Source organism: Parasteatoda tepidariorum, chromosome 12, assembly GCF_982258835.1.
Source record: "Parasteatoda tepidariorum strain Cologne lab strain chromosome 12, Ptep-v5.0, whole genome shotgun sequence".
In the NCBI taxonomy this organism is placed as follows: domain Eukaryota; kingdom Metazoa; phylum Arthropoda; class Arachnida; order Araneae; family Theridiidae; genus Parasteatoda; species Parasteatoda tepidariorum.
This window is the reverse complement of record NC_141766.1, coordinates 3150403-3171279: the sequence shown is the minus strand read 5'-3', so window position 1 is coordinate 3171279 and position 20877 is coordinate 3150403. Positions and strand designations below refer to the sequence as shown.

Below are 20877 nucleotides of genomic sequence, written 5' to 3'. Positions count from 1 at the left end.
TTATTATCAGTTATTTAGACCTAAGACAAACAGTTATTCATCATTGAAAATTTTTTAATTTACAAAATCAATTATTGTAAATTTTTGAATATGATTGAAAAAACATTTTTTTTTCATACTATTTTTTGGATTACAATATATATATATATATATATATATATATATATATATATATATATATATATATATATATATATATATATATATATATATATATATATATATATATATATATATATATATATATATATATATATGTAAAATGATGCAGTCGGACCGAGCAGGAAAACAGACACAGGATTTTAATTAAATCAGAGTAACTTTTATTTGATCATTCTTAGTTGAGTGGGAGCGAAGAAGTGAAGTTTACTCCATCAGCAAACAGTCTTTCTGGTAGGGAAAATCTTGCAAAAAATCCTAAAATGTCTCTATTTAGGTAAAAGAGGGAAATCTCAGAAATTACTATTGGTTAATGAACTTGCTCGAGTGATTCCCACGGCTTAAAAGGGAAAAAAGATCTTTATTTAAATTTATGCATACTTTGGCTAAAAATAGATTTAGAAACAAGATGTGGCTTTTAAAAGTGTGAGAAAGTATTTCAAATAGAATAATTAATTAGGAATAAAGTAGGAGTTGTTTTATAGCAAAGAAACTAACATAAAAAGATTAATAAAAGCTTTTTATGTTACATATATATATATATATATATATATATCAATGTTCAAAATGAAGAATAAAACAAAGAAAAATTATATATGTATGAAAAAAAGGGGGGTGGGAAATAATAAGTAAAAAATAACAAATAACAGGTTATTAAAAAAAGAAAACTAAAAAATGAAATGTTAATTAAAAAACCGGAAAAAAAAAGATATAATCTCTTCTTCAGCCCACACGATTATATCCGCAAAACAGAGTTTGTTTTACACTTTGTTTTATTCTTCATTTTGAACTTATCTAATGAGTGCTGTTTACTTGCAGCTTAAGCGCAATAAATGAAACTTATTGTTTTTCTTAACTTTCTTAGTGTTTTCTTGTATTTATATATATATATATATATATATATATAATATTTGTTACATTCGATTTGATATGAATTTATTCGATATTTTAATACTTACTGACGATAGATCAGAAGAAACATCAGTGTTTGGAGTATCGGGCCACACATTTACATTTGCCCGGTATACACCAAGTATCGGGCAAATATATACCGGGCAATGGCACTTGACCTTAAAAAAACTTCAGTGTAGGGTATACCGGGCAGTAGCACTTAACCTTAAAAAAACATCCGTGTAGGGTATACCGGGCAAATGTATACAGGGCAGTGGCAATTAGCCTTAAAAAAACATCAGTGTAGGATACACCGGGCAAATGTATACAGGGCAGTGGCACTTAACCGTAAAAAAACATCAGTGTAGGATATACCGGGCAGTGGCACTTAACCTTAAAAAAACATCAGTGTAAGGTATACCGGGCAGTGGCACTTAACCGTAACTGTCTCGGTATACCCTACACTGATGTCTGATCTATCGTCAATAAGTATTAAAATATACAATAAACATAAATATATCAAATAAATATAATAATATCAACGAATAAATTAATATAAAATTGGATGTAGCAAATATTTCGGACATTCACCAAAGCGACTATGTGATTGTTGACATACACCGGTGAGGTTCCGAATGTACCAGAATGTAATGAAATATTCGATCTTTCACCTACGTTTTTGGTGTTTCTCCAAATTCACCGGTGAAAGTCAACAACCACCTACTTCGGTCATTCACCGTAATACACACACACACACGCGCACACACACACACACACATAAATAAAGGACACCGGTGTTCCATCTACTACAATATACTGGATAATGATACAGTGTCCGAAACGATTAGATGCGTTTCGTGTTTTCATACATGAAGACATTTTTTTTTTTTACCGAATATCCAATGCTTTGCGTTAGAATACTGTTTAAAGACATAGCATTGCATGTCGACAAAAAATGATGTGCGTGCGTGTAGCATACCCTTTTAGTTTCAAAAGTCATGTTTTTTTTCTCCAAGTAATTAAAAGAAATATTTTAAAAAAATTTATTAAATCATTAATTTTTGTTGCATAAATAAAATGCACAAAATTGAAGATGAGAAAATTGAAGAAGTCAGAAATTAAGAATAATATGTACTAGTATTTATGTTTATTTTACTTGAAAAATTCTGTGATTTTACATTGCAATACGTTTTATGATGTTGAATTTTCATAAAATTTTTCACATTCTAAGAGCGCTAAAAATAGAATGGGTCTTGTTTTTTTCCATTTGGAATTCTCTTAAAATGGTTATAAATGATCCATAAATTTTAGTTTAATGTGATTTTGGCTATATCTTTCTCTTCGGAATCACTATATTGGCTTTTATCGAAGTCCATTTACTCTATTAAAATACTTTTCATTTGTAACAGTGGTTTCCAACTGTCGCATCCGGCCAGCGAAGCCTTTTTTTGTGGCCCACGAACTAAAATAATATTTGTCATTTTTCGTAAAAAAAACTATATGGGTTTAAAATACTTTTCTTTCGTTAAAAAAACCTAATTTCTTCGTTTCTGTGAAATTTAACATACCAACGGGGCAAAAAATTTATTTCTCTGGTTTTGCATCCAAGAAAATATTTATTCAAATACAAAAATAATCGTGTATGTTACTTAAAACTTTTCTTCGAATTTAAATTTGTAATTCAATACGTTTCTTTTGCACAACTTGATAAAAATCTGACAGTAATATTTAATGTTCCTTTAAGCATAAGAGTCTGATATAAAATTTTGATAAAGTTGCGGCCCGCCATTTGACTAGTGTTTTTAATTGCGGCCCCCTGGCCTCATGTAAATTGGAAACCCCTGATCTATAACATTCATCTAAAACGTCTAACATCTTTCATAGCCTAATTTTAATTTTAGCCAAATTTCAATAACAAGTTTCTTCAAATATAGTGGAAATCGAAATGGACAATTTGAAACAATAATTATACACAGATATTTTTTAATTATTTAATTTATTTCTTGAATATAAATAAAATTAGATCTATGTATTCACATTAAGTATGAAGATATTACAGACATATTTACAAAGCAACTTTTGAAAATTATATTAATTAATTTCATGTGTTACACAAGAAACAAAATAGGAAAAACTGCCATAAATTTTCAAAAATAACGAAACTCAAGAAAACGATTGTTTGAAAACTTCGTTATAGGGGGACAGCCACTTCGTTAAAAATTTCGACAGAAAATTTGCAAATACGTATAACAGAACTCAGAAAGAGTAATGCCTGAAAAATTCATTATAGAGGGCAGCCATTTCGTTACAAGAGGAATATTTTGAACGTTAAAAACTTCATTATCGAGAAAAATTCGCTGTAGAGGACTCTATTTTAATTCGATTAAAATAGTGATAAGTCAGCTAACTTATTCTCATATCAGAGCGATGAAAAATAGAATATACAAAATACGTGACAAAAATATATATATCATGCTAATTTTCATCATGCTAATTTTGTATGCAAACAACTAAAAAAAAAACTGACAGTTTTTTAAATTTGAACTTATCCCTCCAACTTTTGTCTGCAAAAAGTTTTTTTCAAAAACTTGTTCGAAAATTTAAATCGCTTAAAGAAATCTTTAGTAAGACGATGAAAATGATAGATGGTGAAAAATGAATTATTATTATTTTACCATCAAAAATATATTTTAATATTTTAACATTGTTTATATGAAAAGCACACAGAAGTCAAATTTTCTTTCAAATGTTTTAGACAATTATTCTTAATGAATATTTTAAAATGTATATCGGCATTTATTTAAAACTTATGATGGTCTTTTACAAAATTTTATTTATTTAAAAATTTTGAAATATTGCATGATAATATATTTCATTATAATTTTATTTTCGACAAAAATTTTACCAAAAAATAATGAATTTTGCTATTGCTTTCAGAATTGTTCTATTCATTTTACTTTTATATAGCACATTACTTACATAAAACGAAATAAACTATTCCCCTTGATGTTTAAAACATATTCAATAGTATGCTGATATTTTGTGATTTTTAAAGTAATTTTTTAAGATTATTGAAATATGTGTTATTATTAAAAAAATGCAGAAAAAATGTTACATTAAAACATTTTAAGTAAAATATGAATTATATTAAATAACAGTAATATATATGAACAGTGAGCAGCTAACCAAAGAGAAAGTTAACTCTCAGAATATATTAATCGAATTTTCACAAGCCAAGTATGAATCTTATACTAGTTCAAAAGGTTGACTCCAAATATGCTAATTAATTTGTGATAACAATAAATTAAATTGAAGAAACGAACACAAACGCGTATTTTGTTTAAATAAACATATGTTTTTCATCGGATTTGGGCTTTTAACTAAAAATTATTTAATTCAAAAATAAAATTCATTTATCCATACATTAATTATAAAATACGTTTAAAATAATTTTTAATAACTTTTAATTATTTATTTAAAAATGATCGAAAAAACTTTGTGTATGATATCGAAGGTTCAAAAGACGAAATATAAAATTTGTTCTTAATAGGTCGAACAGTTTTTGAGAAATGAAAATTTTAAAACATAACATTTTAAAACATTCCGATTTCATTCAAGTGTTGTATTTTACCATTTAAAATTACATAGATTAAAATAAAATGAAATTTCTATTTTCTATACCATACAATTCAAAATTTTACGACCAATATTTAATGAAATATTAAAAATTAGTAAATAATTATTAATGATTATTTTTTACGGAAAATTATCTTCATCTTTTTTACAAACAACTTCTTTATATAAATATAATTCCGATATTCTAACTGATTTTTTTAGTAGCTATTGGACTGTTTCTTATGATTAAAAAATACCAAAATATATTTTTGCTCGTAATTAGAGAGTCAGAAATGTATAAAATCTGCGTCAAAGGGATAAGCGAGTTCGACTGTATATTTATTAGTGAAAAACCATATTTTCTTATTGTAAAAACATATTTCGAAACTGTCTCACAATAAGTCTCTATATGATTTAACAATTTCACAAAAAATTGATTTTCTGGGGGAACTTCCTTATCTTAGAGCATTGGGTGTGTGATCTACTTGATCAGCAGTGTAAGTGACGTCACGTCACGCCACTGATAGAATAAAATCTCGGATGATTCCTTCCAAGGTCAAACACCTGCTTTCATTCGTTACAGCAGTTGCTTATAGTATTCTACTTAACTATTAAAAATACAAATCAAATCTAATAGTGAGATTCTTTTATTTATTTTAAAGGATTCGAAAAAATATCTATTTTTTTTTTTGTGGTTTTATAATATTTCGAAATTCCTATACTTTTTTCCACCTTTTTTAAAAAAAAATGGGCGAACCTAGGAAACCGCCTAAGGATAGAAAATTCAACTTTCATATACTTGGAATGTTTACAAAACAAATTCTTATTTAATGCTTTTAACCAGTCCCGCATGTTTTTTTTAATATTATATGTATTTTGAATTTTTATTGAACCCAGTAAAAAGAAAATTTGCATGTAGCGCAACCTTTTCTTTATTAGAGAACAGTAAAAACTTAAATTATAAAAATTTTAATATTTTTATAATTAATTACGTGAAATTAAATTCTAAAATAACTCAAATATAAGTATATATTTTTTCAATATCTGTTTCATAATGATTACATTATTATTTCATATTTATGTACAAAAAACTGTAAGCATCTTATCGACATTTCGATCAAATTCCTGAATTGAATATTTTCATATCGTTTTATAGGAACCGAACAGGGACCGCAGAACCGGGGGTAGAGGGGGCTTTAACCCCCTCACAAAATAATTATCTGTATTTTTTAATTGTAATTTTAATATATATATATATATATATATATATATATATATATATATATATATATATATATATATATATATATATATATATATATATATATATATATATATATATATATATATATATATATATATATATATATATATATATATATATATATATATATATATATATGGTGGTTGAGGGGAAAGTAATTATTGTACATATTTATATTAACAGTTTGAATTCTTTGATAAAATTGAACGGCATGTAGAAACTGAAAAGTAGCAAAGGGGCCGTTTTCAAATGATGTTACGTTGAATGTGTCACTTAAAATTATGAGAGATATAGATAAAATTTAGAGAGGGGTGACAAGAAGTTTAACATTGAATATTTTGGATTAGAAAAAATCTAAAATTCAGAAGATTAAATAACTTGTTATTTTTTATTTCTTATTTTTTTAAAATCAAATTAAGTACACATTATTACCGTTTTGCTCTCAAATGATCTTAAAACACAGAGATAAATTTAAAAATAAAATTTTAATTATAATCGATGACACAGTAATCGGTTTTTGAAATGCAAATATTATTATAGTGTGTCCTTAATGCAAGTATTAATATAGTGTAACTATTTAATATTGTGTAACATACGTGACAAGCGGATAGGTTAAGTGGGACACTTTGAAACAAAGGGAAGGTGACTCTCAAAAACATTGAAAAAAAAGCTTTTCTTTATTAAAGGAATGTCCCAAATATATTTTATCACTTTCAGCCTATTATTTTCATCTATTCTTTATTTAAGCCATGGTGGCTGAGGGGATAGAGTGCTCGCCTCCCTTCCGCACCCGCCTCGCACCGACCACAGTGTAGACGTTAAATATCCTCAGTGGTAGACGGATCATAAGTTAGAGTCTCCTGGCCTCCAAGCTAACCATTGGAGGATTTCGTGATTTTCCTCTCCATGTAAAGCAATGCTAGTTAGTTCCATAAAAAAGTCCTCCCCAAAGGCAAATTTATCCCAATGCTTGATCCAGGAGTCCCCTTGTCTTCTAGATCGAGTTAAAAATTACAAGGCTACGGAGTTGAATATTGGAAGTCGTAAGCTCAAAATTAGGTCGACTGTTCAACGACGGTTATAAAATAAAAATAAAAATATTCGTCATCTACGTAATATTCGTTTGAATTGTCGTGTTAAACATCATATTACAGAAAATTTCAGCAATATTTGATAAAGAAAAAACTTATTTTATTTCTTAGAAATTTCTATTTTATTCAATTTAACAGCATACGCTATTTGGAAAATTTTAATGACAAATAAAATGTAAATTTTTTTTAATTTTATCTTTTTTGTAGAGTTCGCAGATTTTCCAAGTATAACTAATGCTAAATTTAATTAATAAAATATTGGTCCAATTTAATATACGTAAAATTAATATTATATTATTTATTTATTTTTCAATAATGGGGCTCTACTTTATCCATCACTATCTTATAATCCTAACCTAGGATTGTATTAATTACAAAAAAAATCCTAATTGCTGAGGATTGTAAATGCCCAAGACAAACTCCTTTCCCCAGTGGCGTGCAGAGAGGGGAAGGTATCCAAGTAAAAGGGGCATCCAATCGACGACACTTTTATTATTGTTTTGCTGTGAAATAAAAACAGATAAATATTTGGCTCCAATAAAATATTTCATAAAGAATAAAGTATGATTTTCAAATGAAGTTTTTCTTTAATATATTATTTGTCATTATAAAATGTAAATATTTTTTCCAAATAAAGAAAAAAATAAGGAATATTTTGTTACGAGTAATATAATTCTGATCGGTGAATAATTTTATTTACACAACATAGATAAAAACATGAATTTAAGTTTCTCTTTTTTTAAAAAGGTGGCTTTTTTACCACTGTAATGATTGCACTCCTCTTTTCGGGGAGTTCTCCCCAGTCATCCAAATACCTCTGCTCCCCACTGGATACCTCAGAAAGAGAAGCGCAATTATGGACAATAACGATAATAATAAACACTATTTAACTAATAAAAGGGGGGGGGGATATATATAATCATAAAGCATCTTTTATGTCCATGTAAGTGGAAAATATTCTATGTTAAAGATTAGTTATTGTCAATAAAATATTAAGTTGTTTTCCGAAATGTGAAGATAACGTATATTATAATATTTTCTTCATACAATATTTTTCCTGGTGCCAAATATTTATTAATTAAAAAAGTTTCATTTCTTAAAAATATAGTAGTGATAGATTTATAATTTTAGAGTCGTCGATTGGATGCCTGGGGGCAGTTGCCCCCTTGGTCCTCCTATCTTCACGCCACTGCATCCTGCTATAGTGACCTCATTTGTATGGCACTGACAATACATTAGTTTTATTGAAAATATTTTCCCGGTGGAATTAACTTGCAACAAAACACGACTTGTCATATTTCCATTCACTGTAACAAAACAAGAAGTGAATGCAAAACTTCTTCCTTTATCACCTTCTGATGTCAATGAGTTTTTTTTTCCTAAAAGGAAATTAATGAAAGAAATTAAACGTCATAAGAAAAAGAAATGTGACGTCAGAGGAAAGTGTAGAAAGCTGCGGATGGGTTTTCATCTTCTTGTTTTTCATGATAACGTGGAGATTTAGTCGAGTGTTCTTTCGTTGAGACTGAATTATTTTGGTTTCCAAAGGATTTAAAAATATCGTAGGATACTGGGGGCCTCAAATAATAAACAAGGTAAGAAAATATTTATCCATATTCTAAATCATTCCAATTTCTGAGAATCAGGTGGTTTTTCAGGATGCAAAATCAGCGCCACCTCTCGTCTGTCTTGGTATTTGTTTTGAATCGAAGTTGTCACGCTTTCTGTATTTCGTTTTTACTACTACTTAAACATTTTGAACGAAATTCTTTAAGAAACATTCTTTAAAATTGTAGTTTTAGGTTTCATTAAGTTAATGTTTCGAAGAAAAAAAAACATTTCTAGACATTCTTAAAACATTTCTATATTACTAGCAAAAGAAAATAACAATTTTTTTTAAACGGAAATAATAATAAGGAAAAAAACGGGACTTTTTATGAAATAACATTTTCTACAGTCATGATGGCTTCTTGAGTATCGTTAACCATATACCAGTTATTTTACAGAATCAAACAAACAACGTGCTTTCTAACTTTACGTCCTTAAACTACCCAAATATGATGGGCGTTATTTACAATCAAAATATGGGGCCCTGTAGAATAAATTTCTCATAGATGTCCCTGAAAAAAAAATGAATAATCCATGGAGCAGTGGCGTGCAGAGAGGGGAAGTAAGGGAGCCCCAAACACAAGGTCTCCCGTAGAAATTTTCTCAGGGGGGGGGGTGCAACCTAAAAATTAATTAAACTATTCAAAAAATGCTTTTTTTCTTCCTCTTTTATTTGCAAAAATATATTTATATGTGTAGATCAGAAATTTTCTCACAAAAAAGAAAAATCTATAACATCATTGATGCTTTCAGACCAACAATTTTAACACAAACAATTTACATTTTTAATAAGATTTCAATTTTTAAACATAAAATAAAAATCATCGATAACAAGTTCTCTAAACGTTATGAGGTATAAACTCAAATGATGAAAAAAAAAGTGAGTTTTAGTATTCCATAATTTGTTAATTTAATATTAAATAATTTCCTTCTCCTAATCAGCAAAATTAATATCTATCCCTCCATCTTTCTCCAAATCGATGCATAGACAATTTTTATTCTGAATTTAAGTATATTACCTTTCCATCTAGTTTATCAATAAGAGTAGTTTCGTAATAACACGAGCCGATTCTAAAATAAAAAATTTATAACATATAAAAGCAAAATATGACTTTATTGGACTCCCCTTGTGAGAGTCTATTTCCGGGCATGCATTCAAAGGCAACAAGAATTCGATCTATAATTTTGAATCAGTTACTCAGGCAATCATTTGGTTACGTAATAAAATTTTTTAGCACATAAATAATCAGCCCAAGAAAAATATCTTAAGAGGAATTAAATATGATTTTAAAACTAATTTAATTTGAAGGGGGTTAAATAAAGAGAACAATCAAAAGTTTTTTTAAATAAACATTGATAATATTTTGTCGGTAAATACAGTAGATAAATTACCCATTAAATTTACGTAAAATGTGGGTTTGAATATTTATAAAGATAGTAAGCTTTTCCAATATTTTTCTTTTTTTTGTTGTGAAATCGGGTAATTTCTCCCTTCTAGTAATTCTCATTTCAAGACGGAGGAGTATGCCACTGCACTGATAGAAAGAAAACACAAATCTTTACTTTTCTTTTTATTTAAAAAAAAAAGTTTAGAAAAATATGTAATTATAAATATATGTTATTATTGTCGTTAAGACAAGGGGTGCGATTGTTCTTGTTTTCCAGTGGCGCAATCTATGTCCCTGAATTCGACTTCTGCCACATCCATTTATAGGGCGGACCTATTCAGACATGTATTCCTTCATCCATCCACAGAACATAATTTTGACCTGAACCAGAGAATGATCAATCTCCTATTCAGTACTCCCAGAGGTATAATTTGTTATGGGAACAAAGAGGACTTTGAGACCTGACAGATTTAACGTGCTCCAGTCAACATTTACTACACGGGGAGTCTTAGACCGGCTGGATTTGAACTCCCGTTCTCACGAACGTGGGTCCAGCGCCCTGCCAACCAGGCTATCCCGGCCCCATTATAAATATCTAAATCCATATTTTAAATTTCTTTTACATTTTTCGACGCATAAATATTTAAATTCTTCTATGATATGAAATGGAATAATTTTTAACAAAATATTCGTAATTTGTTCTCGTAAATGTCAAGAACAATTAAATTTTAGTGGTGGTCCTCTTTACTATGCCCTAAAACTTCATTATTTAGTTTCTTTGAAAATTAGATTAGTATTAATGTTTATAAAATATTTTGTTTGAGCCCAATAATTATTCATTGAAGAATTTAATTCAATTCCTTAACCGATGAATTATAAAAATAATAGTAAGTTAAACATTCTCGCAAACCGTAACAGCCCGTTGTAGGCCAAGGGGTTCATGGAGTTTGAGGCACCACAATTTCATGACCAGTGGCATAATGGTTGAAGGTCAGTATTACACGCTGACCACCTTGCTATGCCAGACCCTGAAGCTAGAAGAAAAAATAATATTAACGGATATAAAGTTATAGTGTCCTCAAGGGCGTGCAGTTGTATGTGGGTTCCTGGGTTAACTCATTGGCCCTTAAAAAGAGGGTTATGAACACTGGAAGGGGCAAATGGAAACCCTATAAAATAATATTAAATATAAAGAAAAGACACAATCAAGAGATAGATTTTAAATTCATTTTTATATGAATTCAAGCGGAACTAATTCCACGGTAAAAAATTATTTCTAATCTTTCAATTTTCAATGATTTATTTATAAGAGAAATTATGAACATTTTACTCAATTAATCAGCTTGCATACTACTGCGTTAAAACACGTACATTTAAGCAAAATAAAAAGAATAATTATATTTGAACAAATAACAAACAATAAAATATACTGTGCGTAACCTGCTGTAACGATTCACCAGTAACGTTACCCTAAACAGCGACGAGAAATATTTCGATTGTTCTCTCTTATTGCTAAGCCTACAACAATAGCCTCTAAAATTATCCTCCAACTTAAATTATTTAAGATCAGGACGCGTCTTTAAAACAAAAATAATAAAATTTAAGTTTGAAAATTGAAACATATTTGAATAAAAGTGATCAAACTAAATTAATAAATGTCAAGCACACCTACCGAATTTCGAACAGACTTTCGATTGTCAACACACACGCCATTTGCCGGCTCGCACGGAAGTCTAGGAAGTGAGCTAGTTAATATGAAGTGTACTTTAAACAACCTTAAAACAAGCTTAGGTATAAATAAAATGACTTCATACACCTCAATAAATACCTCATTCTCTTTAGTTGAAATAAGGTATATTTTTTTATACCTCACTCTCGTTAGTTGAAATAAGGTAAATTTTTTATACCTCATAAATACCTCTTAATAACAACCTCGTATACCTTAGAAATCACCTCATCAGTCTGGTTGATATGAAGTGAATTTAAAACAACCTCAAAATAAGCTTAGGTATAAATAAAATGACTTCATACGCCTCAATAAATACCTCACTTTCTTTTGTTGAAAAAGGTATATTTTTTTATACCTCATAAGTACCTCACTATCGTTAGTTGAAGTAAGGTTAATTTTTTTATACCTCATAAATACCTCTTTAGTTACAAGTGTAAGAAAAACAACCTGGTGTATCATAGAATCTACCTTATCAGTCTGATTGATTTGAAGTGAATTTTAAACAACCTCAAAATAAGCTGAAGTGTATATAAAAAAGCCTCGTACACCTTAATTACTACCTTTACGAAATATAATTTGTTTGCTGTTTTCTCAGCAACCTTAAATATACCTCAAAACAACCTCAATACCTCAAATCAACTTCAAATATACCTTAAATTTTTCTAAGGGCATGAACACTCGAATTCGATAAATTTAATGTCTTAGTAATCTCATGATTCACCGGTTTACATCAATTAATGTCAGTATGTAGTGTTCATCAGATGGCGCATCTTCGTGCATCAAAACAGTTTTAGCACTGCATCTTTTCCATGGATAGTGTTTTCAATATAAATGTAAACAATTTCAAGCTCAATACCTGCTTCGGTTAAAAAGTTTGCAACTGCTTTCTACAGCTTATTTTGCGAGACGATATTTCCAAACGGATAATTTTGTTTTCAATAAAAGTAGTAAATTAGAAAATTTCTGATCTCAAATCTTCCGTATTTCTTAAGATATTAATATTATTAAGTAATTATGGTGAATTTGAAGTGAAAATTTGTTTTAGTTATTTATAGATATATTGTTAAAAAAGGTGACATGGTTGCTAGATTTTGAATAACTCGGCAGTCCTGATTTGACCTTTTTCCATTTGTTTATTACTGTTTGTTCTTGTATGCAAGCTGTGCACCATCTTACTTTAGTGTCAGCACCAATAGCATTGTAAACCATTGTCGGCATTGTAAACACAAGCAAATACCACGTTTGCAAGAATCTCAAAACAATGTGAGCCAAATGGCTTTAAAATACAACGGAAAGAGTAACCCGGAAGTATAGTGGCACCGTTCCCTAGTGTAGAAAACCCCATCCATACACATCATATAATTATAATTATTAATCTTTTCGATAGGAGAAATTCTGCTTTTCACTTTACATATTTGCAAAGGCCTCAAACACAAACCAAAAACTACTGCAATCGAACTTTTTTGCAAGCAAGCCTTGCTGTATCTGCTGTCTAAATATATAAAAATTAAATCTTCTGTTGGGAAGAAACTAAATTACTTTTTAAACATGATCATAAAATTTTTTCTATTAGAGGTTGTTTTTCTTTTATTTTTTGGTAACATTTTGGAAATGAAACAAAATCATCTCGACTGAAACAATAAGGCATTCAGAACCCCCAAAACTTTTCAAACAATTACTTGATTCGAATTTCTTACCTTTCCTATGATTTTTCATCGTGACTAAAAACTCCAACCTACGAGGGTAAATCTACTTTATTTGTATTTTTGCATAGATAATCACTTGACATACAAACAGAAACGTTAAAAGATTATTTTTTTAAGTGATGAAGTTGTACCAATTTTTGTCTCTTGATCACGTAAAAAAAATGTTATGCAAGTTATACTCAATAAGTAAAACGAACATTAAGAGGACGCCATACCACGGGGGGAATTCACATCAATAACTTAATTTAAAGTAAAGAAAAAGTGAATTCAGACAAATCTAGACTAAGGCATAAAGTTTCAAATATTGGTAAGAAATTTTTAAAATATCAAAATAAGATAATTTAGGATTACGCAGAAACTCTTTTCCAATAGTTTGTTTGCATTTTGATATTTAGAAGAAAAAAAATTTAACAATTGAAACTTAATGACTTACTCTAGGTTTGTCTGAATTAACTTTAAATTTTGAATCAGTTATGGAGATGAAAGAAAATTTGCGATGAAAATTTTTTCCTGCTGTATAGCGTCCTCTTAAGCTATTGGGACCATATACTCCCCGATTTTAGTGGCTAACAATCTGTCAAAATAAGGTATGTTTTTACATCACTCAATCAATTGTTAGCACTAATTAATAGAGGTCTACCTTTAAACTTACATTTGAAATAGAGGTTAACACTAATTAATGGAGGTCTTACTTAGAAGTACATGAAAGTCCCATGATTAGAATAAACGTTATTCATGGTGATATCTTTTAGATTACAGTACTAACGTTTGATTTTTTTAAAGAAGCGGAAGGGGGGGGGGAGCTAGTCATATTCATACAAAAGGTCTTTTACGTGTGTTTTTCTTGGAAAAGTACATTTTCAAATATTTAATAGTCGAAACAATTCCTGTATTTAAGTGTTTTTTCATGTATGTTTTTTATCTGCAGTGCACAAAAAAAAAAAAAAAAAAAGAATACCTAAATAACTTTTGATCTAATGATCGGATTTTCACATACTAAGACTCGATCTCTATGTTTCGACAGCCTATTTTAAATATACTAATTATTTAAAATGCAGACGCTATTTTAAGCTACGAAATCGGACACCAAAACGTACTTTATCCGAATAAACATAGATTTTTTTCGACTAATTTAGGTCTCTGACCTTCAAAATATGTGGAGTAGCCGCAAGCTGGGAAATATGGTTCCATAATTTTAACAGGAGAGCGGTTGGAAAATAGGTTTCCATAATCTTAATTTTACTTTCAGCGTATTTCCCCACATCTCGAGAATCGATTTCTTAAGCGAATTAAATCACTTTTACTTTTTGAAATAAATTTTAATAATAATTTACTATTATTTTAGTCGAAAAAATTTTAAATGGTAAGATTTAAAAATTTTTACATCATTTTAAAGAATATAGTTTAATAAGTCAAATTACAAAATTTGATCGGAATGGGTCCAATAGTACCTGAGAAATCGAATTTTGAAAAAGTCGTTTATTCTAGTACTCGAAAATCTGATTATTGGATCAAACTTATTCAGGGTATACCATTTTTTTCCCTGCGTACTGTGTGTATTTCACGTAATATTTATACTTTTTGTTTTTATGTATGCTTTCATTCATAGGCGTCATTGACGCGATGGACGGTGGGGATATCCGTCTTAATAATTAAAAATCTCTTCCTTAATATTTCAGACAAATAAAGAAAAGTTTCGCAAATTATCACCAATTTAAATTCCTTAAAGTTAAAAACAAGAAAGAGGTAAAAATAATCTTTTGCGGGTACATAAAAGATTTTTTTTTCTTTTGTGCAAAATTTAGGAAACTATTGTGACTATTATGTCATTTAGTTTCTTCCCCGTCATAAATTGCCCCCGCAAAGTGTCTATGTTATTCATGCTATCATTTTTTTTAGTTAAGTTTCTGAATGCATAAACCTGTAAAACGTTTCGTACCTGACCAGTGTTATTATTAATTTTAACTATAATCAGTATGTTAGTATTATGTGTTGTAATTATTATTAGTGTAATAATCAATTTATTTATTTCAGAAGTTCAGTCACCCAAGATGAACGGAGAAACATTTGTTTCAGATATAGACGAGGAAACTTCGTATAAAATGACAGAAAATTCTCTACAAAATGGCGAACTAAATAGTAATGAAGCAAGGTATTGATTGAGTGTTAAACATTTTTTATATTATCTTTTCAAATTAGATAAATTTAATATGACCTCAAAATTAGCATCATCAAGATTTCTTAATAAATATTATTAAAATAGAAGATATGAGCTAGATGCTCCGTAATTATCATTTTTTTAAATATATTTTTAGATATTTTGTCAAACATTTCAACATAAAAAATTAAAAAATATAAAACGTAAAATTTGTAATATTATCTTTTTCAGTATGATGACTTAAAAACAACTCTTACGATCACAAAAATTAGTATCATCATGAATGGTTTTATGGTAAATATTATAGTATGTAGGTAGAAAATATGAGCTCCGTAATTATCACTCTGTATATAAATATTTACATTTTTCAAACATTTCAGCCAAAAAAAAAATTTAAAAATATAAAATTAAAAATTTTTAATATCTTTTTCAATATGGTAATTTAAAAGCAATTCTTACGACCACAAAAATTAATATGACCATGAATATTTTTATAGTAAATATTATAAAGATAGAAAATATGAGCTAGATGCTCCGTAATTATCACTAATTATATATATTTTTAGAATTTTTAACAAATATGAAAACATAAAAGCCTGCACATTTATGATGAAAAATCAAATGAAGAAGAAAAACGTTATTAAAAAACTGACAAATCATTATCAAGATCAATTAAAGGCAAAGTTAAAATAAAATCACAAAAAAAAAAAAATCGGTTTGTTTATCACACAAAACACGACGGTTTCTAAAAAATGAACTTCCTTCAGTTTTATTATTTTTGTTCCACTTCATTAATCTGAATTTGAAAACGTTTCTACATTAACTTGAGACCTATAACATTCTTATGACTTGACAAAATAAACATTTGTTGAAAATGATTTAACATCTTTTAAATAAAACTTAGCAATTGTCAAATATACAGCAAATATCACCAATTATTTTCGTATTCATGACTAGTTTTAAATGATCTTTCCTTACTTCTAAAATCCACCAAATTCTATGTATTACAAATGGCAAAATTTATTTAAAATTCAATGAAGACAGCTGCAGAAATATGGTTTCGCTCAAAATTAACTGATAAGTTTCCAGTTGCCCTAGACGCATAAGTTTATCTTTGGAAACTATAGTTCGTTCACCAGGAGTTGGCACTTGGCTCCACCTCCTCGGACGCAGAGTTCATTTCAGCGCGGGGGAGTAAGAGGAAAAACATTTCCCAGCTTTAAATCGAGATAATCTCTAATGCGCGCAAAGCCTCCACACGGTTTTTTATAGGGAGTCCGATCAGACCACTATGAAGGCAAACCAATTTACGAAAGAGCCCTTTAATAGAAAATCTAGTAGAAATAAGAAAGTGGTAGCAAATATATGTCTAAAATTTTTTTTAATTTTTGAATATGATTAGTTTGTCTTATTTACTTGTCTACCACTACAGATTCAATTCTCAAATATATATGATAAATTCCTCTTAGTCACTTTTAAAATAGAATTTGGTTTCATGCGCCCAAACTGTTCACTTTTTAAATAGTCTGCTCAGACTACTTATAAGAAACCTTGTGAAGGCTTTCTGATGTAGAAGGTGATGGCCAAACACAAACAGTGAATTCTTTTTCAGTCACTTACTTCGCTTTATCATCAGCTATTATACCTTTCGTTATTCTAGCTAATTTATATTTAAAAACTTTTTCCCAGCAAAATATCTCAAGAAGAACAAACTATTCAATAAAAAGAGAGAAATATCAACATGTTTATAAAATAAAATGCGCATGTTCAAAATATGCTCATGAAGATTGCGAAATAAATATTTTTGTCATACGATCGCCAAATAGCAGCCTTGTTCACATCCTTCTCCCCAAAATAGCGAAATAGTATCATCCGATACCATGAGATGAAGGCGGATCCAAGTGCCAACTCCTGGTGAACGAACTATACATGTAAGATCAACTGCTTGCGCAAGCGTGAATCGCATTTACGTGACATTGGCGCATTATCACTGCATGCGATCGCATATGCGAATCGCATGCAGTGATAATGCGCCAGGTAATCATCTAAAATTACTCATCTAACTTATCTAGAATTTAACTTAGGATTCTGAATTTTTTACTGTTGCTTAACTTAACCCCAGATATTATTTTAATTCAAATACTTTTGTGAAATAATGCAAAGAACTTTTATAATTTAATTTTCTGTAGAACTAAAAGTTGAAAGGAAAAAAAAAATGCTAGGCTTCTTACGAGTAAGATAAAAATCTTAAGAAATAATACTAATGACTCGCAACAACTTTTAATAGGAGATCAAATAGACTCTTTTTAAAACCATTCTACATCGAATAAATTGTAAAATAAAAGTATTTTTAAAATTAAGAAAACCTTCATTTTTGGATTTTTATTTAAAAAAATTTTTTTTTGACCCTCAAAAAATATCAAATATTCACCTATATTCAAGTGCTAGTACAAATTTAAGCTATGTTCTATGCTCAAACTAGTTACCACGCTTTAACTTCACAGGTTTATTAGAAGACGAGTAATCTTGTGCACCAGGTGATAAAATGTGAATTGAGAAAAACAGATTTAAAGACAAAACTTTGAACAAATAACTTAAAACAAATTCCTTGAGTTTGCGGAAGATTTCAATTTAGAAAATGTGTGTGTTACATCTGCTTTCAGCGAGTGGATTTTAGTAGTTTTCGGAAGTTTTTTGAGCATTATCTTATAATTGGTGTCAAATTGCTTTTAAAAAATACAAGTCATAACGTATATTTAAAAAAGAAATAAAAAATCCTGTTAGGAAAAACTATTTAGACCCCATAAAGCGATTCATATTTGTGCATATTCAGTATATATATGAAGGGTAACCGAAAAGTATGGAAACGGGAAATGCAAATTTTTTGTTTTGTTTTAACATGTTAAACTTCAGCAATATATATATATATATATATATATATATATATATATATATATATTATTTATTTTATATATATATATATATATATATATATATATATATATATATATATATATATATATATATATATATATATATATTATTTATTTTATATATATATATATATATATATATATATATATATTATTTATTTTATATTTTGAATAGAAATCGAAAATCGGATAGTCTTAATTGAAAGTCAGAGCAACTTGAAAATCTTAAACAGGAACCTCAATTTTTTATTGCACAATTAGTTAATTAATCTCTGTAGATAAAATTATGAAGTTACTCTTCAAATTTACTGGGAATTAAATTTTAACTTACTGTGCATTAAATTTAAACTAAATTGTTGCCAAAGATTAAAATTTAGATCTGTGTTATACTCCTTTAGAACTGACCTATTGCAATTATACAAGCTGGACTATCATATAAAGATAGTTCTGAGGAAACTCATTAGGCCGAAAAAATAGCTTCGCAATTCGACCTTCATTCATGTCATTGTTTAAGAGAATTAATTGTTGCTAACTAGGTTACTTTAAGTTGCTTAATATGCTTTCGTTCTTAATAGCTGATAGATGGCAAAATGTTAACAGATGGGAAAATAAATAAAATTACTTCTCTTGAATTATAATAGTTTTCCATACCCAGTAAGTTTTTTTTTTCTTTTGCTACACAATTTGTGCACAAATTTGTGGATGCCTTAAGTTAACTTTTTCATTAGATGCCCCTGAAACAATGGGAGAAAAAAAACTTAGAGAAAAAAAATGTATCGTAAAAGTTTATATTTATAGAATTCTAAATTCATACTTAAAAAAATATTGATCTTATTCATACCTCAAAAGTAATCGTCATTCTGAAAAGCTATTGAGTGTACCGTACGCAAAATAAAAAGCGGAACATCTTGAATAACTTTTGCTCTAATAATTCCCGAAGATTTTCACGAATCAAGACTCAATCTTAATGGTTTGAAGGCCTGACCTCAAACATGCTAATTAATTAGAGCAGACGATATTTTAAATTATAAAATCAGACACAAAATCGTACTTTCTTTGAATTAACATGCTTTTTTTTTCTTAACAGGTGCGGTCATGCGGTCTCTTGACACTCTAAATATGGGGGCAGGGTAACCACAAACTGGAAAATGTTCCAGTAGTTTGTTTAGGAGGATGGTTAAAAGCTTGGACTTGCTAATAATAATTTTATTATTTGCGTATTTCGCCATATCTCGTGGACTTTTTAAGCGAATTGCAATTTTTTTTGCACACAACTGCAAAATTCATTTATCCAAAGAAAAAATTCCACTCAAAAAATAATTTTTCAAAATTATTATTTTTTTTTTTTACTGAATAATCGTTGAAAAATTTATAATAGTATGGAAAACAAACTTTACATAATTTAAAATAATGCATTTTTAAGTATGAAAATATGAAATTTGAACGAAATCGGTTTAATAATTTCTAAGTTATTAAGTTTAAAGAAAGTAATATACTTAAAATTTGATTCCTCTACAATTTCTACCAATTATGTTAAAATTTTGTATTTTGTCATTTTAAACCCCTACATTCTGAAAACCAAAAAAAAAAAAAAAAAATCTGTTAAAAATTTATGTGTTTATTCAGAGAAAGGACGTAATGCGTCTGTTTCTGTAACTGAAATCAGCGGTTCCTAAAGCATATTCTGCGGAACCCATGGGTTCCGTGGAAGGGTTGCAAGAGTTCCGATAATTAGGATATTTTTTAACTAGTAATGTTTTTTTTTTAAACGTAATTATATTTAAGCGCAATCATTAGTCTATTACTTATTTAATAATACCGTTATTTTATTTTTCAGATTTTCTTAAATATATATATATATATAAACTGCTGTTTGTAGAAAATGCAACACCATGAAAGAATCATCAGAATCAAATGAAATTTAATGCAGAAACGACTTGTACTGATACAAATAAATGATGAAATTTTCAAAACAAAAGAAACAAATTAAGCGTCCGAAATCAGTATTTGGTGCAGCCACCACGCGCTGCAATAAGTGCTGCTATACGACGTGGCATGGAGTCAAACAGATGTTGAATATCTGCTTGAGGAAGAGAATTCCATATCGCTTGTATGCGCAACCAAAGTTCGTCTTTGGAAACTGCAGGACGCGGATCACGAGTGAGACGCCGACCAACCATATCCCACACGTGCTCAATAGGCGACATATCCGGCGAATAAGCAGGCCAAGGAAGAAGTTGCATGCGTTGTGCTGAACAGAAGTCTCTAACAGTCCGCGCAACATGTGGGCGTGCATTATCCTGCTGAAAGATAGCTCCAGGGATGCCTTGAAGGA

At 28.8% G+C, this 20877-nt stretch overlaps 1 protein-coding gene across 5 annotated transcripts in view; it reads left to right on the top strand.

Annotated features, from left to right (window-relative positions):
* The window catches only part of ACC (acetyl-CoA carboxylase), a 165717-nt gene that overhangs the window by 2274 nt on the left and 142566 nt on the right, over positions 1-20877 (top strand). For 2 of the 5 annotated variants that reach the window (XM_087155609.1, XM_087155613.1), the window contains exon 2: positions 15486-15603. In XM_087155609.1, coding sequence (XP_087011735.1) covers positions 15486-15603 — 118 coding nt within the window. Of the gene's footprint in view, positions 1-8437; positions 8616-15485; positions 15604-20877 lie in introns of those variants that run through there. The other 3 variants (XM_087155611.1, XM_087155612.1, XM_087155610.1) reach the window with 3 other exon arrangements.